The 24,021-nt window shown below is 40.9% G+C and overlaps 1 protein-coding gene across 3 annotated transcripts in view; it reads left to right on the top strand.

Annotated features, from left to right (window-relative positions):
• Window positions 1–24,021, top strand: part of ttc3 (tetratricopeptide repeat domain 3) — a 141,149-nt gene that overhangs the window by 40,165 nt on the left and 76,963 nt on the right. For all 3 annotated transcript variants that reach the window (XM_072260010.1, XM_072260011.1, XM_072260009.1), the window contains exons 10-20: window positions 5,785–5,847; window positions 7,402–7,456; window positions 8,744–8,903; window positions 9,096–9,147; window positions 9,727–9,838; window positions 11,286–11,438; window positions 18,724–18,804; window positions 20,838–20,950; window positions 22,158–22,284; window positions 23,234–23,356; window positions 23,754–23,855. In XM_072260010.1, the coding sequence (XP_072116111.1) occupies window positions 5,785–5,847; window positions 7,402–7,456; window positions 8,744–8,903; window positions 9,096–9,147; window positions 9,727–9,838; window positions 11,286–11,438; window positions 18,724–18,804; window positions 20,838–20,950; window positions 22,158–22,284; window positions 23,234–23,356; window positions 23,754–23,855 (1,141 nt within the window). The remainder of the gene's footprint in view (window positions 1–5,784; window positions 5,848–7,401; window positions 7,457–8,743; window positions 8,904–9,095; window positions 9,148–9,726; window positions 9,839–11,285; window positions 11,439–18,723; window positions 18,805–20,837; window positions 20,951–22,157; window positions 22,285–23,233; window positions 23,357–23,753; window positions 23,856–24,021) is intronic.

Here is a 24,021-nt window from a genome sequence, read left to right as displayed (position 1 = left end):
TCTCTATTGTGGACTGAGAGTGGAAAGGGGGCAGAGTGGGGGAAACATGGTTGGGGAAAGAGGAGGGAACACCAGAGAGATATTCTGTAATCGTAAGTAAACCAATTGTTTGGAATCAAATCTCTGGGCTGGGTGTGTCTGCACCTGCACCACTCCCTGTATGTATACTCTTTTCCCCCCCCCCCACCCCCACTGCCCCAGCACTTCTCTGTCACCTGTACCAAACCCCACCTGTGGCACTCCACCCTCACTATTCCCAACATCTTTTGCTCTTGCCAGATTCACGAACTTGCACTCAGCTCCATGTTGATGAATACAACACTGTGCAAAAGTCTTAGGCCTTGCTGGATTAGAAGAGGTCACACAATACTAATTGCAAAAATAGATTGTGGAAACCTAAAAAGGATTACTAATTAAACATTAAATGTAAATTTATTAATTACTATACTTACGAAGGATGTCGTTTTTCTAGATGAAGTTGTTTCATGTGTTTTCATCTCTCCCTGTATAATTTTTCTTGCATCAAATAATTCATTAACGCTTGTTCCATCATGAAGGTACTTTTCTCTAACCCTTTGATTAAATTGCTCAATAACTCAATTAACTTGTCAATAGTAAATCATCCATTTCATCATCATCACTGCCATCTTCATCACTTGTTGTGCTTTATCAGCATTCAGAACACTGTCTATAATTTCCAAGTCTGTAAGGTGTTGCACAACAGGTGTTTCGTCATCGACAATCATCCACCCACATAGATTTTCTTCAACTACTTGCTATATCTTTGAAAGCAGGTCCTGCAACCCTGTTTGTATATGCAAGCAAAACATGATCAACTACTTTCTCCTTTGTTAATGAAATCCTGTAAAATCATTGTCAAGGTTTTCTTCAGGCACTTATCAAACATAAAGGCAGGCCACAACTTATACCAGCCATTCTTTAGTGTTGAAGGTTCTACCCCCTTCTCGAGCAATGAACTGAAGAATGTCCTTCATGTGAAATTCTTCAATAAGTGTTTGTACAGAATTGCCAGCATTCACCTCATCTAACAGATGTTTCATGGAAAGTGAGCAATACTTGGCCTTTAGAGTATTCCTTGGTCTTGGGATTGGATAAGCAATGTACAGTTTGGTGGTAAATAAACTGTAAAACCATTATTCTTACACAAGAGTTCAGCTTTGGGGCGAGCTGAACAGTTATCCAAAATAAGAAGCATCTTCCAGTCTTTGGATAGCCCTACAGATGTGCATGTGCTCTGGCTTCTGGCGCAAAATATTTTTCAAACCATTGTTAACATATATATATAAAGGCATCCGTTCGTCTTGTGAGACCATGGATCTGTGCCTGGAAAGTCTTCACTCTCCAGGGCGCAGGCCTGGGCAAGGTTGTATGGAAGACCGGCAGTTGCCCATGCTGCATGTCTCCCCTCTCCACGACACCAATGTTGTCCAAGGGAAGGGCAAGGGCCGATACAGCTTGGTACCAGTGTCGTCGCAGAGCACTGTGTGGTTAAGTGCCTTGCTCAAGGACACAACACGCTGCCTCGGCTGGGGCTCAAACTCACAACCTTCAGGTCGCTAGTCGAATGCCTTAACCACTTGGCCTCGTGCCAACACTCTTAACATAATATTGCTAGTAATCCAATCACTTTCATTTGTGCAATAAGTTACTAGGTAAATTTTAACATATTTCAAGGCCCTAGGGCATTTATTTTTTCCGATCTGCAGTGGTTTACATCTGTGAGTACCAGCTGTGTTGGAACATCCCAAAATGGTAACTCTGTCAAGCATGTAGGATCTTCTTTGTCTTATGTTGCTGATGATATTTTCCTAGGTGTGCATTGCCAGTATAACGCAGTTTCATTTGCATCATACACCTGCTCAGGATTGAGCTTCTCATCAGCTATGAACTTCACAAATGCATCTACATACTCGATAACGCCTTCATGGTTTGCAGGCTGTTTTTCTCCACACGCTTTATGCATGGAAATTCTGTGGCGCTTCTTAAACCTTTGAGGCCATCCTTCACTAAGTCACATGCATGTTCTTATTGAAGTTCTTTATGGAACAACTTAGCTTGGTTCATTATCATACTGCCTGACAAGTCGACTCTATCACTCTGACGCTGGCGAAACCATTCAAGTATCACTCGATCATGCTCAGTGCTCTTACCAACTTTAATAGATTTTCTAATGCTCATTTGCTTTAGTGAATCACTATTTGCATAGAATTACAATTTTTTTTCTTTGGTGCTTTATATCATACACAGTTGACAAACCAGTGCCATATAGCTTAAGCACAGAAACACCTTGGTCCATTTTTTTCAGCATTTTAACCTTCTCTTGATTGATGTGGACTGATGTTTACATTTAACACCATCACTGGTATTTGCACTTATCTTAGAAGCCATAGGTGGGGTTAAATTTACGTAAAATAAGCACAAAATATTGGGATATGTATCATACGTGTAAAATATTGCACGTGTGTTAAAAATATGTGCCAGTTGCCTGTAAATGATGATACACTTCCCTGTATTGTATTTCATCTGCTGCTACTTTGCCCATCTAACCAACCTGTTTCAACTCCCTCTGCAGACTCCTTGCTTTCTCAACACTACTTGTTCATCCACCTATCTTTGTACCATCTGCAATCTTAGGCACAAAGTCATCAATTCCATCATCCAGATCATTAAAATATAATGCAAAAAGTAGCAGACCCAACACCACCACTCACCTAGCCAACCAGAAAAGACCTCTTTTATTCTCGCACTTTGCCTTTTTGCCAGTCAGCCAATCTTCTGTCCATGTTAGTACCTTTCCTATAATACTATGGGCTTCTATCTTGTTTAGTAGCCTCGAGCACCACCTTGTCACAAGTCTTCTGAAAGTCTAAATAAACAACATCCATTGAATCTCCTTCATCTATCCTACTTGTTACTTTCTGAAAAAATTCCAACAGATTTGTCAGGCAAGGTCTCCTCTTAAGGAAACCATGTTGAGTTCAGCCTGTTTGATCATATGCTTCCAAGTACCGTGAAATCTCATCTTGTATGCCAAGCGACTGAAACTTCTTCACTATTCTTCAATGCAGGATCTAGTCATAGGTTATGGGAAGAGAAAGGAGGTTATGTGGATGAGAATGAGATTCCCAGCTGGTTTGTTGCCTCCTGTGTGCCAGGGTCAGGGACATCTCAGATCGAGTCCAGGATTGCTACCCTTGCCACATGCTGGTAGGGCCAGAAATAGGAAGATCATACTGTTTATCATGTGGATAAGGAGTTGAAGCAGGAGGGAAGGCTTCAGATTTTTTAGATCATTGGGCTCTCTTCCAGGGAAAGTGCACAGAAGGAACAATTTGCATCTAGTGAGGGTTTATGTGTAGAACTGAGGAAGAAAGGTATGACCTCTTATGGGATTATATTGTAAACCACTCAACAGTCCATGCTTCCAAAAAGACCACAACCTCATTGTAAGGTTTGGAGGCTTGCATGTTGGCTGGAGTTAGAACCTTGTGCCTTGACTCTCGGTAGGGTCACCCATGCCAAACAAGTCAAAAAGATAGAGCCAGACTAAGAATGGTCCACCAGTCCTTCAGGTTTGCGGTTCAGCTCAGGGCTAACAACCCTGACTGGTCAAAAAAAACACCACTAAAATCAAGATGAGACAAGAGGCCAACTCCATCATCAAGGCAGCACTTCACTGGACCCCTGAAGGGCAGAGGAAAAGCAGGAGACTAAAGACAACTCGGCAACTTACCATAGAGGCAGAAATGAGGACCCTGAACCACACCTGGGGCATAATAGAGAAGATGGCCCAGGACAGACTGAGATGGAGGATCTTCATTCCTGCCCTAAATGCCAGTGGCATAACAGGTGGTAACTACTAGAACAGTCCATGGGATTTAGAGGAGCAAATTTGTAGAGAGATCGCAAACTATTTCAGGAGCCATAAGGTTGTGATAATATTGATTTTAACTTTCTGCATATTGACAGGGACTCCCATACAGTAAAAGGCTGGATGGGAAAGAGTTTGTCAGATGTGTCCAAGAAAGTTTCCGTAAACTTTAACAGTACGTAGAAGTCCAAACTAGAGAGAGTGTGATATTACATTTCCTTTTTGGGAATGAGACACGGCAGGTGACAGAAGTTTGTGTAGGGGAACACTTTGCATTGAGTGATGATGGTGCTGTTAGTTTCAAGATAATTATGGGAAAGGAAAGGTCTGGTCCTTGAGTGGAGATTCTGAATTGGAGAAAGCCCAATTTAGGTAGTATCAGAAAGGCTCTGGCATGTGTGGATTGGGATAGGCAAAGGTGTGCTTGATAAGTGAGAGGCCTTCAAAAGTCAAAATTTGGAGAGTACGGAGTGTGTATGTTTCTGTCGGAATAAAAGTATAGTGGGTTTGTGAAATCTTGGTTTTCAACAGATATTGACGCCCTGGTTTAAAAAGGAGGTGCGTAGCAGGTATAAGTGAGCTATTCGAGGACTGTAAGAAATACAAGAGAACACTTAAAAAGGAATTCATGAGGGATAAAAGAAGACATGAGGTTGCTTGAGCAGGCAGGGTGAAGAAGAATCCTAAGGACTTCTGCAGATATATTAAGAGCAAAAGGACAGCAAGGAATAAAAAATTGGCCCTTTGGAAGATCAGACTGGTAATCTTTTCCAAGCTTTGTGCCTAGAAAGGCCCAGCTCTCTGGACATGCAACCAATGGCAGCTAACCCGCTGTTCCTGATGTTCCGTGTTCTCCTGTGACTCTTCAGGAAGGGCCACCGGCCTAGAATCAGCATGTCTCCATAGCCATGAAAATCCAGCATCCTGAAGGCACGCTAGTCTTCCAGGCCGTGTCCTTGGGATATTACAAAGTAGCCAGTCGTGAGGCCCTGAGAGTGGGTCCCATTCCTGCAAAGAACCAAAGTCAGAGTGTAACTCCAGGTCAGGGTCTTCAAAAGAAAAGGAAAACTAAGAGATATCAAAGGTAGAAATCGAGCTGTTTCTGAAGGTGCAAGCAAAGGAGTTGCCGTTTCGCGCCATCGTTACTTAAAAAAAATTTTGTCTAATAACTTTTACTGCAGTTCCTTATCAAAAACCCTACATGAATTTCCCTTTATCTGCAACACATTTTTCACATTTATTTTTCAAAACAATTGTTCATATAGTTTATAACCATATAACAATTACAGCACGGAAACAGGCTATCTCGGCCCTTCTAGTCCGTGCCGAACTCTTATTCTCACCTAGTCCCACCGACCTGTTTTTGTGAGAAGCAAATTTGAATTTGCTTCTCACAAAAACATTTTTGGCTTTGCTAGATAGCCTTAAATTTCTTCAGTTTTAAATAAATTCCCTAAAATCTGACATCTTCCTATGACAATTTTAAGATAATTCCAACTTTCTATCTTTAACAGAAGGGCTTACATTAATTATTTGCCAATCTATAGGAGTATTTCTGAAGCTGGTGAATTTTGAAAATTAAAACTGATGCATCAACAATCTCACTACCAAATTTTAAGCCACTTTGGATAAGTCCATCAGGGCCATTTCTAGGATTTACTTGTGTGCTGTGTTATGAAAACCAATGCTGTTTAGGAAACAGTTCTCTGTGTTATTCCACATGATTGACAATCTCACATTGTAAATTTACCTTGCTTATACTTTAAAACTAATATAATATAGTACAAAAAGCAATCTTAGCATGGATAAGGCTTGCTGAAGGGCTTATTTCTATCATGTCCAACTGACTAAGTTATGGATTAATAATTACATTCATTTTCAATATCTTTCAGTCCTGACAATGAAATTCTGTATGGAAACAGAGCTCTCTGCTTTTTCCGTATTGAAAAATATAAGTAAGTGTAAGAAAAATATGTCTTTTGTTTATTATATGTAGAAATATAGTGCTATTTTATATTGGGTTCAAGAAACAGAAGTTCCATTTTTGTTTTTGCATCTTTACTGAATGTATCCAGGATTTAAAAATGTACTAGAAATTCAGAGTAAAATATCTTGAGAAGTTTTCAAGTTTAGAAATCGCTTTTCTCTTTTTTAAGTAAGTTGTTTGGGAGGCAATGAAAAATTCTCCATTTCGTTTTTTAATCCTTTTACTTGCAAGTTTACTGCAGAAGTTTGCAGTTGACAAAGTTGATTAGGAAAGTGAACTGCAGAGAAAAACGTGCAAAATGATAAAGGCAGATTCAGTGAATTCTCAAGAAAGTGACAATTGGACTTCACTGTGGGGAAAAATGTGAAGTTACGCAATTTACAAAGAAGAATAGGAAATGCCATGGAAAACTACCTAAAATGATGATTAGAGTTATCTTGCATGTTGATTCATGAGATACTGAAAATCAGCAAGTATAGCAAGCAGTTAGAAATAACAGCAAGTTCAACATGGATCTCTTAAAATAAAGAAGAGGTCAGAGTACAAACAAAAGCCTTTCTAAAATTCTGTAAAGCTTTATGAGGACTTCTTAGTTAAAATTTTAGAATCTGAACTTAGGAGAAGTGTTTGGCTTGCAGTATAGAATAACTATATTATATAAGAGGCTGCTCTACCAGGAGGAATTGAAGAAGAATGACCTACATTCAGTGGCTGCTTTATTAGCTACACCTGTACATCTGCTTGTTATTGTAAATATCTAATCAGCAATCATGTGGCAGCAGCACAATGCATAAAAGCATGCAGACGTGGTTAAGAGGTTCAGTTATTGTCCAGACCAAGCATCAGAATGGGGAAAAAATGTGATATAAGTGACTTTGACCATGGAATGATTGTTGGTGCCAGCCAGGGTGGTTTGAGTATTTCAGAAACTGCTGATCTCCTGGGATTTTCATGCACAACAGTCTCTAACAGTACAAAGAGAATGGTGCAAAAAGCAAAAAAAAAAAACACCCATTGACCAGCAGTTCTGTGGGCAAAAATTGGTCGGAGGAGAATAGCCAAACGAATTCAGGCTAATAGAAAGGCGACAGTAACTCAAATAACCATGCGTTACAACAATGATGTGTGGTGAGCATTTCCGAACGCACCACACATCGAACCTTGAAGTGGCTGGGCTACAGCAGCAGAAGACCACACCAGGTTCAACTCCTGTACCTAATAATGTAGCCACTGAGTGTATAACGAGCCCAAGTTTGCTAGCTCGATGCTCAACCCAGCACAAGTGGAAAGCGTGCAAGGAGCCAACCGGATTTGAACCCCAGACCACTTGCCTGGAAGTCCAGTGCTGATGTCACTACATCATCTGCCAGCTAGTATTGACCTGGCTGAGGATGCATTTCACAGGCAGTGGGGGCCAGCAGTATCCAGTCTCTGAAAATGTATTTGAAATGATTGTACTTTTATTGTAACTAACTTGTTTCAGTTGATAGGTTGTTCAAAGCACTTGTATTTTCCTTTTTAGAAAAGCACTTGGTGATGGAAAAAGAGCCATAATCTTGAACCCTGTTTGGACCAAGGTGTGTATTTGTGCTTCATTCCTCTATCTCTTTCTCACCAGGTTTTTATCATTTTACCCAATTTCATCCCCTTCTCCAAATACTTGTGATAATACATTGGAAATCAGTTTATGTGAAAGTGTAAGGTTCAATGTCACTGAAACCAGTGTGCAGTACATACAGTGAACTAATTCAGATGTTTATAATATATGTATCCAACCTGCAGATCACTATAAATGTAATATGTAATTGAGTGATAACTAGAGACATTCATTTAGACCTGCTTCAGTTGTAATATCTAATGACTAGCAGGATAATTATGTTGAATTTCATAGTTATGTCAAAAATAATCTTAATAATGTTTATAATTCTGAGAATTCATGTTTTTAACCCAGTTTTGCATAATGCCTTTTTATTAAAGACCACAAATAAAATTATTAGTTCGACATTAACTATGTGAAGCTTGCCAGGCTGTCACGACCTTGCTGTGCTTGCATACACTGGTACTTTGTCCAAGATGCATTCTCTGTAAATAAATACTAATACACAACATCAAAAAATATCATTACAGCATTATTTCATAGAAAGCTCCCACAAGCCATGTACTCATCACTTTAGTGAGCTATTATACCAGGTGTGAACGTGGTATCCCCTCTGTTACTTGCTGCTGTGTCGGTAACCTGGGAGCTCAGGACCTGGTATAATTCTAGCACTGTTCAGTGTGGAGATTTACTGATGTGTGAACTGGGGCAAGCAATGAGATTATTCAGCATTAACTTGCTGGCCATTGCTGGAGGTATTTTCATTTTTACTTCTAGAAATACAACATGTGTTTCAGTAATCATTATACTCCTTTTGCTAATTGTCTTAAATGACATTGTGTCTCATTCTCCTAAACTTAATTTCTTTTTGTTTGGCCATGAACAGTCTCTTGGACTTCCCCAGCATGGGAATGGGTTAACAGAACAAAATATGTTTATAAATAAATTGGAAGACCACACTTTAGCTTTATTTTGCTAACAATCACCAAGTTTCAGTTCAAGTTTAATTGTCATTCAACCACACAAAGGTATACAGCTAAACGAGAAAGCATTCCTCTGGCACTGAGGTGCAAAACACAGTGCATACAGACGCCCACAGCACACAACGCATAGTGCTTGTTCATTACTTTGAAGAAACGACATTAATGTGCTTGCATATTCTAATTAGCAACTGAATAATGTCTACTTTTCATATGTCTTTTTTTATTCATTGCAAGAGGATTCTAGGTCCAATTTCACAATTTGAATCTTGATTTTAATTTGGCAGGGTCATTATCGCTTTTGTGATGCCTTGTTTTCGATGGGAGAACACAAACGTGCTATTGAAGCAAATGACAAGGCTCAAGAATTATGCAAACAGGATTCAGATGGAATTCGAGACTTAGTTCAGCAGCAATCAAAATTCCTTAAAAGACTGCAGGATGAAAGTAACCATACTTCTATTGTTAAATGCGTCCCCTCACTTGACAAAAATTCCAAATTTGTTCTGATAAGGCTGTTGCTGAGTTTTTTTTTTGTTTTCTTAATAAGTTCACCATTTACTTTGAAGTAAATCTTAATTTTCTTTCTGGAGAGGTTCTAGCACTATTCATTTTTTTTGCAAATTTCTTTTCTTTCAGCTCTTGAAAAAGCAAAGACTGATGCGTTAAAGAAAGAATTAAGCACTGAAAAGTAAGTCGGATAACATAATGTGATATAGAAGACCATCTTTCTTTCAGCCAATCTGGATTTTAAAGGTTTTACAGATTCATTTTGAATTACATGCAATTATCTCTCGTAGTTGTGCTTGATTTTTGTCTTAAATTCTGATTCTAGTTCTCTTAAATACTATCCCAGTATGTAATTGCTCATATTATTGAACCTTCAGAGCGGATTTTCTTGCACAAGGTTGTTTGCCAGTTCCTTGACTACAGAGATTGTGTGAAGTTTGTGTTTTACAGTGCAAATACTTGAAAATGTTGTTATTGATTCCCTCTAACCCTGCAAGTTATTTTCCCTCAACTGATTATCTATTCATCTTTCAAAAGCCGTAAACCGACATTGTACCAATCCTCTGAACAGTCTGTCCCAGATTGTAACCACCCAAAATGGAAAAGTCTTTCCTCATATCTTTCTGCCTCTACTCACTTTAAAATTACATTTCGTGACTATCGAACCATTTGCTAATCAGACACCACTTAACTGAAGCACAAAAAAGTCTTGATTTTATATTTTTTATTCTTATATATTCATGTGAACTACTTTTTCCAGAGCGCAGCCACAATTAGCCACTCAGCCATTAAGTGAAGATCATAAGAATGAGTCCAAAAGGAACCAGGAAAAACATGGTTTAAAGAGTCGCATTTCACCATGGCCAAAAAAGGTAATAGTGAATAGTATGACATGTAATTATAGCATGGCTATGTGTTAATGGGTTCAGGCTGACGATCAAATCACAGCACCTAAAATGAGTTATAAAAATAAAGCAACACACACAAAATTCTGAAGGAACTCAGCAGGTCATGCAGCATCTATGGAAATGAATAAACAGTCCATATTTTAGGCCAAGACCCTTCATCAGGACTCTTCCCTCCAGCATCTTTTGTGTGTTGCTCTGGATTTCCAGTATCTGCAGAATCTCTTGTGTTTATAAAAATATAGCACTCGAAATAGAAGACAGTAATAGTAGCTAAGTTTTTGCTTCAATTTTAGATTTCCAGCATCTGAAGTACTTTTGATTTTAATCTAAAATGAGTTCTCCAGATATTCTGGCACTGTTAATAGGTGTAATATGGGCTAATTCGTTTTCAGTAGACGTGCTTCATAGCTCTGATATTTATATCACAGTACAAGTAGTTTATGAGTTACCACAGTGTTCCTTTCCTGAGAACTGTTCTGTCCTGAACTATTAGTAAGTGGGAGATGAACGACAATAGTATTGCAGAGAGTACCACGGAAACAGCTGCGATGCGCGAGTGACCAGGCACATGAAAAGCGGCTACCAGCCAGACTCATTGACTGAGTGCCACTGTTCAGTGCTCCCTGCTTTGCTCATCTCGGCTCAGCCCCTGAATATTGTGGAGAAATGGCACTCCAGAAATACAGTAGATTCCATTGCTGTGTACATACATCTACTGATGCTTCCAGACACATCTTCAGTAATGTTCCTGGAATCATTGGGTGTTTCGGGTCTTTCAACATCATACAACCTCCTCCAGGTGACCCAGCCAGGGCTGATCAGACCCCAGATTGTGTCCAGATGGCTAGCTACTTATGACTCCATGGCTCCCCTCTTTTGAGCCACAGCCATCAAAAAAGACAAACTGAGTAACAAATTATGTATCTAAATAAAACACAGAACAATTACAACACTTTCAATACTATTACAGTACTATAAAACTGTGTATTAGTTCTTAATAGCTATCAATGGAGGAATTAATCCAGTCTATGCTGCCATGTTCTTTTAACTGACTGTAAATGAACAAAGTCAGTTACCAAAATGTACTCATCCCAATGTGTCTCAATCAACTGGAATCCACTGTACTTCATTCAAACCTAGCTGGCAAATTCATCCCCCATGCCACTGGTCTCCCAAACATTCACTCTTCTGTATGAAGTGTTAGGTTTTGTTATCGTGGGAGGACCAGTATGTCATCCACCATGTTATCAACTCTGCAGTTCTTTTTTCCTGGACCAGTTTCTGTTGTTATTGTACCTTGTACATTTAACCCTGTGATTGTGTAGTACATATTGACTATGGTAAACAAGGCACAGTTTGAAAGATGTTAAAGGTGCCACTAAAGATACTAACCTGAAATTGTTTTTGTTAGGTGATGATGCCTTTAGACAGTACAGAAACTTTAATGGATAAATTGAAGTCTCTGATTCAGGCTGGACATGTAGCCTTATCAGACCAACGTGCCCGCAATGCAGAACATGCTTTTTTGCAGGTTCTGAAGTTATTGGATCCAGAAAAACTTGAGGTTGGTCTGTGTTAATTCTGTTTTTTTTTTTTTTGGGGGAATTATCTTCAGAAACTTTTGCAGAAGAACCAGAGTTTTGTTTAGTTTTGCATTTCATTTCTATATATTTAGAAGATATTATGTTTGGGTGGGATAGGAATATAAAAACATAGAAAACCTACAGCACAATACTGGCTCTTTGGCTCACAAAGCTGTGCCGAACGTGTCCTTGCCTTAGAAATTACCTATGTTTACCTATAGCCCTCTATTTTTCTGAGCTCCATGTACCTGTCCAGAAGTATCTTAAAAGACCCTATTGTATCCACCTCCACCACCATTGCCGGTAGCCCATTCCACGCACTCACCACTCTCTACTTTAATTAAAAAAAAGACAACAACAGCTTACCCCTGACATCTCTGTACTTACTTCCAAACACAAAACTGTGCCCTCTTGTGCTAGCCATTCCAGCCCTGCGAAAAAGCCTCTGACTATCCACATGATCAATGCCTCTCATCATCTTATGCACCACTGTCAGGTCATCTCTCATCCTCCGTCGCTCCAAGGAAAAAAGGCCAAGTTCACTCAACCTATTCTCATAAGACATGCTCTCCAATCCAGGCAACATCCTTGTAAATCTCCTCTGCACCCTTTCTATGGTTTCCACGTCCTTCCTATAGTGAGGCGACCGGAACTGACTACAGTACTCCAAGTGGGGTCTGACCAGGGTCCTATACAGCTGCAACATTACCCCTCGGCTCCTAAACTCAATCCCACGATTGATGAAGGCCAATGCACCATATGCTTTCTTAACCACAGAGTCAAACTGCACAGCAACTTCGAGTGTTCAGTGGACTCGGACCCCAAGATCCCTCTGATCCTCCACGCTGCCAAGAGTCTGACCATTAATATTATATTCTGCCATCATATTTGACCTACCAAAATGAACCACCTCACACTTATCTGGGTTGAACTCCATCTGCCACTTCTCAGCCTAGTTTTGCACCCTATCAATGTCCCGCTGTAACCTCTGACAGCCTTCCACACTAACCACAACGCCCCCAACCATTCTGTTATCAGCAAATTTACTAACCGATCCCTCCACTTCCTCATCCATGTCATTTATAAAAAATCACAAAGAGCAGGGATCCCAGAACCGATCCCTGAGGTACACCGCTGGTCACTGACCTCCATGCAGAATATGACCCATCTACAACCACTCTTTCCCTTATGTGGGCAAGCCAGTTCTAGATCCACAAAGCAATGTCCCCTTGGATCCCATGCCTCCTTACTTTCTCATTAAGCCTTGCATGGGGTACCTTATCAAATGTCTTGCTGAAATCCATATTCACTACATCTACTGCTCTACCTTCATCAATGTGTTTAGTCACATCCTCAAAAAATTCGGTCAGGCTCATAAGGCACGACCTGCCTTTGACAAAGCCATGCTGACTATTCCTAATCATGTTATGCTTCTCCAAATATTCATAAATCCTACCTCTCAGGATCTTTTCCATCAACTTACCAACCACTGAAGTAAGACTCACGGGTCTATAATTTCCTGGGCTATCTCTACTCCCTTTCTTGAATAATGGAACAACATCCGCAACCCTCCAATCTGCTGGAACCTCTCCCGTCACAATTGATGATGCAAAGATCATCGCCAGAGGATCAGCAATCTCCTCCCTCACCTCCCACGGTAGCCTGGGGTACATCTCATCCGGTCCCAGTAACTTATCCAACTTGATGCTTTCCGAAAGCTCCAGCGCATCCTCTTTCTTAATATCTACATGCTCAAGCTTTTCAGTCTGCTGTAAGTCATCCCTACAATCACCAAGATCCTTTTCCGTAGTGAATACTGAAGCAAAGTACTCATTACGTGCCTCTGGTATCTCCTCTGGTTCCATATACACTTTTCCATTGTCATACTTGATTGGTCCTATTCTCTCACGTCTTATCCTCTTGCTCTTCACATACTTGTAGAATGCCTTGGGGTTTTCCTTAATCCTGTCCACTAAGGCCCTCTCATGGCCCCTTCTGTCTCTCCTAATTTCTTTCTTAAGCTCCTTCCTGCTAGCCTTATAATCTTCTAGACAAGGAGGGAAAAGAGGACAGCAGTAGTGATAGGCGATTCGACAGTTAGGGGGACAGATAAGAGGTTCTGTTGGGAGAGATCGAGAATCCCAGATGGTCTGTTGCCTCCCTGGTGCCAGGGTTCGCGATATCTTGGAACGAGTTCTCGGTATTCTCAGGAAGGAGGATGAACAGCCAGATGTCGTGTTCCATGTAGGGGCCAATGACGTGCATAGGAAGGAGGAGGAGCTCCTGCAAAGAGAGTTTAGGGGTGCAAAGTTGAAGGACAGGACCTCCAAGGTTGCAATCTCAGGATTGCTACCCGTGCTATGTGCTAGTGAGACTAGAAGTAGGAAGATAATGCAGCTAAATACGTGGCTAAGGAGTTGGTGCAGGAGGGAGGGCTTCATGTTTCTGGACAATTGGGCCTTGTTCCAGCGAAGGTGGGACCTGTTCTGACGAGAAGGTTTGCTAGTGCTGCTCTGGGGGGTTTAAACTAGATTTGCAGGGCGAGGGGAACCAGAGTGTTAGAGCAGATAGTGAGGTGGAGGAGGATAAAGGTCATGTGAGAACTGCAGGTATAGTGCATGGAGTAAAGCCAAATCTAACGTATAAAGAGGCTTTGAGGAAAGAGAAGCAGAATAAAGGGTGTAAAGGTAGTAAGGTAGAAGGGCTAAAGTACATGTACTTTAATGCAAGAAGCGTCAAGAACAAAGGTGATGAACTGAGAGCTTGGATACATACATGGAATTATGATGTAGTGGCCATTACAGAGACTTGGCTGGCACCAGAGCAGGAATGGATTCTCAATATTCCTGGATTTCAGTGCTTTAAAAGGGATGGGGGGGGGGGGAGGGGAGGGGAGGAGGTGTGGCATTACTGGTCAGGGATACTATTACAGCTACAGGAAGGGTGAGTAATGTAGCAGGATCCTCTTTTGAGTCAGTATGGGTGGAAGTCAGGAACAGGAAGGGAGCAATTACTCTATTGGAAGTATTCTATAGGCTGCCGGTAGCAGCAGAGTTACCAAGGAGCAGATTGGGAGGTAGATTTTGGAAAGGTGCAAAAATAACAGGGTTGTTATCACGCAACACACATAAAAGTTGCTGGTGAACGCAGCAGGCCAGGCAGTATCTCTAGGAAGAGGTATCGTCAACGTTTCGGGCCGAGACCCTTCGTCAGGACTAACTGAAAGAAGAGCTAGTAAGAGATTTGAAAGTGGGAGGGTGAGGGGGAGATCCGAAATGATAGAAGACAGGAGGGGTAGGAATGGAGACAAGAGGTGTACAGTTGATTGGCAAAAGGGATATGAGAGGATCATGGGACAAGAGGCCTAGGGAGAAAGAAAGGGGAAGAGGGGGGAAGCCCAGAGGATGGGCAAGGGGTATAGTGAGAGGGACAGAGGGAGAAAAAGGAGAGAGAGAGAAAAAGAATGTGAGTATATAAATAAATAATTAACGGATGGGGTACGGGGGAAGGTGGGGCATTAGCGGAAGTTTGAGAAGTCAATGTTCATGCCATCAGGTTGGAGGCTACCCAGACGGAATATAATATATCAGTAGAGTTATTGACGCCTTCCTGTTCCTAACGTCCACCCAGTCCACCCACAGAGACTCTGTAGACAATCCCTCCATGTCTTCCTCCTTTTCTGCAGCCGAGACACAACTGCTGATCAACAGTGCCACCCCCCACCTCTTTTGCCTCCCTCCCTGTCCTTTCTGAAACATCTAAAGCCTGGCACTCTACTTAACCATTCCTGTCCCTGAGCCATCCAAATCTCTGTAATTGCCACAACATCACAGGTCCAAGTACTGATCCATGCTCTAAGCTCACCCTCTTTGTTCATACTCCTTGCATTAAAATAGACATATCTCAAACCATAGATCTGAGTGCGTCCCTTCTCTATCACCTGCCTATCCTCCCTCTCGCCCTGTCTCCAAGCTTTCTCTATTTGTGAGCCAACCACCTCTTCCTCCATCTCTTCAGTTTGGTTCCCACCCCCCAGCAATCCTAGTTTAAACTCTCCTCAGTAGCCTTAGCAAACCTCCCTGCCAGGATATTGGTCCCCCTGAAATTCAAGTGCAGCCTGTCCTTTTTGTACAGGTCACACCTGCCCCAAAAGAGGTCCCAATGATTCAGAAATCTGAATCCCTGCTCCCTGCTCCAATCCCTCAGCCACACATTTATCCTCCACCTCACTCTATTCCTATACTCACTGTCGCGTGGCACAGGCAGTAATCCCGAGATTTCTACCTTTGCGGTCCTGCTTCTCAGCTTCCTTCCTAACTCCCTGTAGTCTGCTTTCAGGACCTCCTCCCTTTTTCTACCTATGTTGTTGGTACTAATATGTACCATGACCTCTGGCTGTTCTCCTTCCCACTTCGGGATACCGTGGATGCGATCAGAAACATCCCGGACCCTGAACTACCATCTGTGTTTCTTTCCAACATCCACAGAACCGCCTGTCTGACCCCCTAACTATAGAGCCCCCTATTACTGCTGCCATCCTCTTCCTTTCCCTACCTTTCTGAGCCACTGGGCCAGACTCTGTGCCAGAGGTGCGGCCACTGTTGCTTTCCCCAGGTAGGTGGTCCTCCCCAACAGTACTCAAGCAGGAGTACTTATTGTCAAGGGGTATAGCCACAGGTATGCTCTCTAGTCTCTGACTCCTGACTGTTACCCACTTACGGCGTGACTACCTGTCTATAGCTCCCCTCTATTACCTCCTCACTCTTCCTGACCAGGCGAAGGTCATTGAGCTGCATTTCCAGTTCCGTAACCCGGTCCCTAAGGAGCTGCAGCTCGACACACCTTGGTGCAGATGTGGCCGTCCAGGAGGCTGGGAGTCTTCCGGACTTCCCACATCTAACACCAAGAACAGAACTCCGGCCTCACACACGTTCTTCCTGTCTGTAATCTACACGGGTATCTTACCTCGCCTTGACCCGTTAACGCCTAAGCCCCGTTGAGCCAAAGCCTTCCTACTCTGTCTCCCTCTACTCTGTCACCCGCTCTTCCGATGCCCACTCTATGAAGCTATCTCCTTTTAAACTCTTCTCGCTGTTCTCACTGGCTGACATCCACACACTTGCGCAGTCGTGCCCCAATCAAACCACAGAAGATGGGGAAGATTGAGAAAGACGTGCCCTTTGGTACAAAATATGAAATGGATTTCTGACACTATATTGCTTATTTGACATTACAGTACATTGTAAAGGAACAGAGCCTTCAGTATTGATTGAATCTTTGATGCTAAATGTACTCTGATTACTTAAGGGAATAAGAGTAGTCTTTGGAACTGTTCTGGCCTACCTAAATCTTTGACTATTTATAGCAACACTCAAAATGCTGCAGGAACCCGGCAGGTTAGACAGCATCTACGAAAATGAATAAGCAGTTGAGATTCAGGCTGAGACCCGTCATCAGGGTAGGAAACCAGAATAAGAAGGTGGAGGGAGGGGAAGATTTACAAGCTAGGTGATGTATGAATCCAGGTGAGTGGGGGATGAAGAAAGAAGCAGGGGTGTGATAGGGCTGGAGAAGAAGGAATCTGACAGCAGAGAAAAGTGGACCATGTGAGAAAAGGAAGGAGGAGGGGCCACCCTGGGAAGGTGATAGGCAGGTGAGAAGAGAGGAGAGGTGAGAGGGAACCCAGTGTGGGGAATGGAACATAGAACATGGAATAGTACAGCACATTACAGGCCCTTCGGCCCACAATGTTGTGCTGACCCTCAAACCCTGCCTCCCATATAACCCCCCACCTTAAATTCCTCCATATACCTATCCAGTAGTCTCTTAAACTTCACGAGTGTATCTGCCTCCACCACTGACTCAGGCAGTGCATTCCATGCACCAACCACTCTATGAGTAAAAAATCTTCCTCTAATATCCCCCTTGAACTTCCCACCCCTTACCTTAAAGCCATGTCCTCTTGTATTGAGCAGTGGTGCCCTGGGGAAGAGGTGCTGGCTGTCCACTCTATCTATTCCTCTTATTATCTTGTATACCTCTATCATGTCTCCTCTCATCCTCCTCCTTCTCTCCAAAGAGTAAAGCCCTAGCTCCCTTAATCTCTGATCATAATGCATACTCTCTAAACCAGGCAGCATCCTGGTAAATCTCCTCTGTACCCTTTCCAATGCTTCCACATCCTTCCTATAGTGAGGCGACCAGAACTGGACACAGTACTCCAAGTGTGGCCTAACCAGAGTTTTATAGAGCTGCATCATTGCATCGCGACTCTTAAACTCTATCCCTCGACTTATGAAAGCTAACACCCCATAAGCTTTCTTAACTACCCTATCTACTTGTGAGGCAACTTTCAGGGATCTGTGGATATGTACCCCCCAGCTCCCTCTGATCCTCCACACTACCAAGTATCCTGCCATTTACTTTGTACTCTGCCTTGGAGCTTGTCCTTCCAAAGTGTACCACCTCACACTTCTCTGGGTTGAACTCCATCTGCCACTTCTCAGCCCACTTCTGCATCCTATCAATGTCTCTCTGCAATCTTTGACAATCCTCTACACTATCTACAACACAACCAACCTTTGTGTCATCTGCAAACTTGCCAACCCACCCTTCTGCCCCCACATCCAGGTCATTAATAAAAATCACGAAAAGTAGAGGTCCCAGAACCGATCCTTGTGGGACACCACTAGTCGGAAGAAGAGGGAAGGCGGGTGGGGAAAATAACTAACTTAGAGAAAACGATGTGCATGCTATCAGGTTGGAGCCTACCCAGGTGGAGTCTGAGGTGTTGCTCCTCCAACCTGAGAGTGGCCTAATTGTGGCAGTAGAGGAGGCCAAGGACAGGCATATTAGAATGGGAAAGGGGATTGGAATTACAATGGCTGGCCACCGTGAAATCTATTTTTTTGCGGATGGGGCAAACGTGCTTAACAAAGCCGGCCCCCAGTCTATATTGGGTGTCACCAATGTAAAAGAAGCTGCGTCAGGAGCACTGATACAGCAGATGATCCCAAAAGATTTACAAGTGAAGTGTTGCCTCACCTGGAAGGATTGTTTGGGGCTGTTCTGAGTTCCTCCAGCATTTTGTGTATGTAGCTCTGGATTTCCAGCATCTGCAGAATCTCTTGAGTTTAACTATTTATAAATACTCTAGTTTGAGGACTAACTTTACTGAAACCAATATAATGATTCATATAATTAATAACTTTAATTAAAGGCCCAAATCGTAGAGCTTAATTCAGGTAATTGTTTTGTCTTTATTAGGAAGTATCTTTGTCCACTGTTGACTATGTAATAGTAATCTATGGTCATGCCTGTGCCCTCCTTGGTATTGGACTGCCTGAGGTGAGAACCATAATTTTCTGTGGAGTTCTGTAAATTGCCAATTAATTATACTTAAGTGAGTATATTTGCAGTGCATGCATAGCGTGTAAGTCATCGTGACTGTGTTTCAGAGAATTTGCTTATCAATAGACTACCTACATTAGTTTCTGCTTCTTCCCACCTCAACCACACCACACCCTCCAATATTTTATTTTGGAGTTACATGGTTGTGCTAATGACCCATTCAGTTGTTGAGAGTTTTTAATATTTTAATCAATATCTTGAGCATTACTGTATGATTTAATCCTGATAGGAAATTTGATATGTTCATACAGTGGTACTGGAAAATTTGTGGACCCTGTAGAATTTTCTCTATTTCTGTATAAGTATGACCTAAAATGTGATCAGATCTTCACTTAAGTCCTAAAAGTAGATAAAGAGGACCCAATTAAATAAGTAATATAAAAATATTATATTTGTTCATTTATTGAGAAAAATGATCCAATATTACTTGTATTTGTTGGAAAAAGTATGTGAACCTTTGCTTTCAGTATCTGGTGTGACCTCCCCCTCCCCTTTGTACAGTGACAACTTCAAGTATTTCCAGTAACTGTTGATCTGCACGTCGGCTTGGAGGAACTTTAGGCCATTCCTCCTTACAAAATTGCTTCAGCTCTGGGATGTTGGTGGGATTCTTTGCATAAACTGCTTGCTCCAGGTCCTTCCACAATATTTCTATAGGATTAAGACTATTTCAAAACAAGAATTTTATTTTTTTTAAACCATTCTGTTGTTGATTTACTCTTGTTTTTCAGGTCAGTCTTGTTGCATTAACCTACTTCTATGAAGTTTCAGGTGATGGACTGCTATCCTGACGTTCTCCTGTAAAATGTCTTGATAAAATTTTGAATTTATTGTTTCCTCAACAATTACAAGCTGCCTAGGCCTTGAGGCAGTAAAGCAGCCCGAAGCCATGATGCTCCTTCCACCATGCTTCATACAGTAGTTGCGATGAGGTTTTGGTGTTGGTCTGCAGTGCCCTTTTTCCTCCAAACATAGCAACGTGCATTTCTGCCATAAAGTTCAACTTCTGTCTCATCTGTCCACAGAACGTTGTCCCAGAAGTGTTGTAGAACTTCCAGTTGGTCCTTTGCAGCAACATTTTTTATTGAGGAGAGCAGATGTTTCCTCCATGGTGTCCTTCCATGAACACTACTCTTGTTTAGTGTTTTTTTATATAGTGGACACATGAACAGAGTTCTTAGCAAGTTCTAGAGATTTCTGCAGGTCTTCTGCTGCTATCCTTGGTTCTTTTTCACCTCCTTCAGCATTGCACGGTGTGCCCTTGGTGTGATCTATGCAGGATACCCACTCCCAGGGAGAGTAGCAACAGTACTGAGTTTCTTCCATTTGTAGACAATTTCTCTCACTGCTCTGGACTGATGAATACTCAGATCTTTAGAAGTGCTTTTGTAGCCTTTTCCAGCTTCATGCATCTCACAATTCTTCTTCTAAGGTCCTCTGAAAGTTGTTTTGATCGAGGCATGGTGCACTTAGACAGATCTCCCTTGAGAAGAGTAGGCTCTTTCAGTAACCTGACTTTATGTTTCTTTTTTATAGGACAGGGCACCTCTACAACCCACACCTCAATCTCATCTCATTGATTGGAATGCCTGACTCCAAGTACCTTTTGTAGAAGGCCTTACCCCAGAGGTTCACATACTCTTTCCAACAAATATGTGTAATATTGGATCATTTTTCTCAATAAATAAATTAACAAGTATAATATTTTTGTGGTATTTATTTAATTGGATTTTCTTTATCTAATTTTAGGACTTGTGTGAAGATTTAATACATTTTAGGTCATATTTATGCAAAAATAAGAGAAAATTCTGCAGGGTTCACAAACTTTGTAGCACCACTGTACATAAGGGGCTAAATGGCGTATTCCTCTGAAGCTTACTAATAGCTTTGACCTGCTTACATCTCCAACGTTATAGGTATTTCTGTAGCTGTTTTTCTTAGAGTCACTAACTTGTACTTTGTTTGACCAGGAGTTGACTGAGGCTGAAAATCAATTTAATAAAATTTTGGAGCAATTTCCAGAACAGCGGCTTGACTGTTTGGCATTCTATGGACTTGGCAAAGTGTACTTTCAGCAGAACAGGTTTGTGCCTTGATAAAGAAAAGGGCAAAAGTGTACAACAGAAACATCGAACCTTCCAGAAGTTGAGGTTTTCAAAACTTTATTGCCTGTGTTGTAATGTACATATTCACCCTTTTCCCCTGTGCTCAGTGCTGTCATGGAAATACAATAGGCTATTCATTATATCAAGCTCATAGTAGAGAAGTCCCATCAGTCCCATTTCATGCTTTATGCCGATATGCCTGCAAAATATTCTCTGTGCCTTGCAACTGCTACCTGACTTATCCCAATTTTATTTTTTATGTACCTTTCTCTGCTTGGTCCCTGAACTATCCACAAGTGGGAACAGCTGCCCTCAATCTACCTCAAATGAATTCATCATTACTTTTTTTTATATGTCCATTAAATTGCCTCTTAGGTGTATTTATTTCGAGGAGAAAAATCCCAACAACTTTGGTCCATCCTGCAATTCCAGCCATTTAAGCTTGCCTGATTTTAATTTGTTCTTCTACTGGTTGCCAAGCTCTGGAATTTAGCCCTCTGTATTTCTACATTCACATCAAACCTTTAACCAAGCTGCTGGTATCTGCCTTAATGTTCATTTTTGCCTAAATGTCACTTTGACTTTTTAATGAAATCCTGATAAATGCCTTGAGACATTTTGTTATATAAATATGTTATAGACAGGAGGTTATGAAAGAAAATGGACAAGTGAATTTTTGGACATCAACCCTTAGTGGATTATTCATACGGCTCTTATGAAGACATTTTCATTATCATGAGAGACTTAAGAATATGGAAATGTAAAAATATCACTGAAGACTAAAATCTTAAGGATAAAAAGTAACTAAACAAGTTAAGAGAACATTGGCCTTTATGGCAAGGGGGTTGAATTATCCTTCAGTATGTGTATATTTTTGGATGTCAACCCTTAGACTCTGAAGAAGTTACACTGCAAATTTACCCCAATAATTCTGGAACTTTGAGGTTTATGTTTCAACACAAAATCTACGTTATGACTCTAATATAAATGAAAACCATGACTGTCTTCTTTTTTTAATGGGTTCTATTGGGTTTCTTTGTTTTGTAGCTGCCTGTAAGGAGATGAATCTCAAGGTTGTATATAATATGAATACTTTGATAATAAATGTACTTTGAACACTTAACATTGAATTTTGTTTCCAATAATTTCTCTCCCTTTTCCACTGTTCCACCCCGCCCCCCCCAGATTTACCAGTGCTTTAGATCCTTTCAGTAAATCATTAACTATGGTAAACCGTAAGATTGTACCAGGCATACTAACGTGGCCCACAACAACTGTTATTATCGAAGAAACACAAAATGAAAAATTAAAGGTAACATTTTAAAGATATTAATTGCTTTCTTGTGTAACCAGTAATTTCTTAAAGGAACATAGGACCTAGAATAGGCTAGTGAATCTTGTCATTTTGTGAGTTGTATTCATAGGTTTCATTTCCATTCTAAATTAATCATCGTCTTGTACACTGTTATGAAGACTCCTATGAGAACAAATCTCCTTCCAGCTTTATGATCATCAAAGACTGCCACCATCAAGTCCATGCTCTCTTCTCTCTGCTGCCATCAGGAAGGAAGTACATGTGAAGCTTAAGTTCCTCATCACCAGGTTTAGGAACACTTAATGCCTTTCAAATATCAGGCTCCTAAGCCAGTATGAACAGCTTCACTCAACTCTGAACTGATTCTGAACCTATGGACTCACTTTCAAGGACTTCACAATTCATGCTCTCAGTATTACTTATCTATTTATTTACACAATGTGTTTTACATACTGGTTGTTTGTCAGTCTTTGTTTATGTATAGTTTTCCATTGATTCTATTGTGTTTCTTTGTTTTTCTGTGAATTCTTGCAAGAAAATGAACCTCAGCATAGTATATGTTGACATTTAAGTACTTTGATAATAAATATACTTTGAACTTTAGTCCAAGAGCTTCTCAGTTTCTCCAACCTAATCTTATTCCCTTTTCCCTGGAAATATTCTAGTAAAGCTCACAAATTTTCATCCTGAAATTATGTGACCACAATTAAATGCAGTAACCTAACCTTTTGATTTTAATATGTTCAGTATAATCTATTTTGGTACTCTTTGCCCCTGTAAATCTCATGATTCCATATACTTTACTAATGATACTCTCAGCAGATCTTGCCACTTTCCAGAATTAATGCATATGTGTAATCAATTCCCTCTGACCCTGTACACCTTTAGAATTCTGTCATTTATTATTTGTCACTTATTCTCTTAATTATGCAATTTTATGTTTCAGGCATTGTTAGAAGAATACATAGGGAATTGTCAATTCCCACCTCAACCAGATGCAATCTGCCGCTTTCAACATTGCCAAGGCCATTCTAAGACTCAGATATATTTCTCCGACCCAGATTTCAAGGTAATGGGTTTCATATGTAAGTAGCAGGGGCAGAATATTCTCAAACACAAGTCAAAGTTTGGCAACCTGGCATGATATTTAATTATCAGTTATCTAGCAGACATTTCTGACCTCGTACTCAGCCACAGTTGTGAATAGCCTATTAATCAGTCATTATACTTCATAGATAATGACTGATTTAATAGGCTATTCATTACGCTGCCCAAACATTGTCCAGAAGATGGGAATGCAAACCACTTTCGAAGAAAAATTTACCAAGGATAATCATGCTCATGGGAAGACCTTTATCGCCCATGTAATGCGACATGGCACATAACGAATGAACAGTACTTCAAAGAAGTAAAGTAATTTCATGACCTGTAACTTTGACCACTAACCATCTTGATTCGTGTTTTAGGGCTTTATTCAAATGATATGCATCCTACATTGCCGTTTAGAGTACCATATCAACTGTTGGAAAAAATTGAAGGCAGCTTCATTTCAAGATAAAAATGACAAGGTTAGTTTGTTCTAGAAATGAAAGTTGTGTTATTTCTACAGTTAAGTGAATGAGGATGTAATTTTGCACAAAATGGGTAAATGGATAGTTGAGTTTTGCCGTAACTGGAATCAAAATGTATCCAGCATTGAGATTCACTATTATTAATAAAACTTGAGTTTAATTT

The sequence above is a fragment of the Mobula birostris genome, chromosome 6 (assembly GCF_030028105.1).
Source record: "Mobula birostris isolate sMobBir1 chromosome 6, sMobBir1.hap1, whole genome shotgun sequence".
NCBI lineage: Eukaryota > Metazoa > Chordata > Chondrichthyes > Myliobatiformes > Myliobatidae > Mobula > Mobula birostris.
This window is presented reverse-complemented; position numbering and strand designations above follow the sequence as displayed.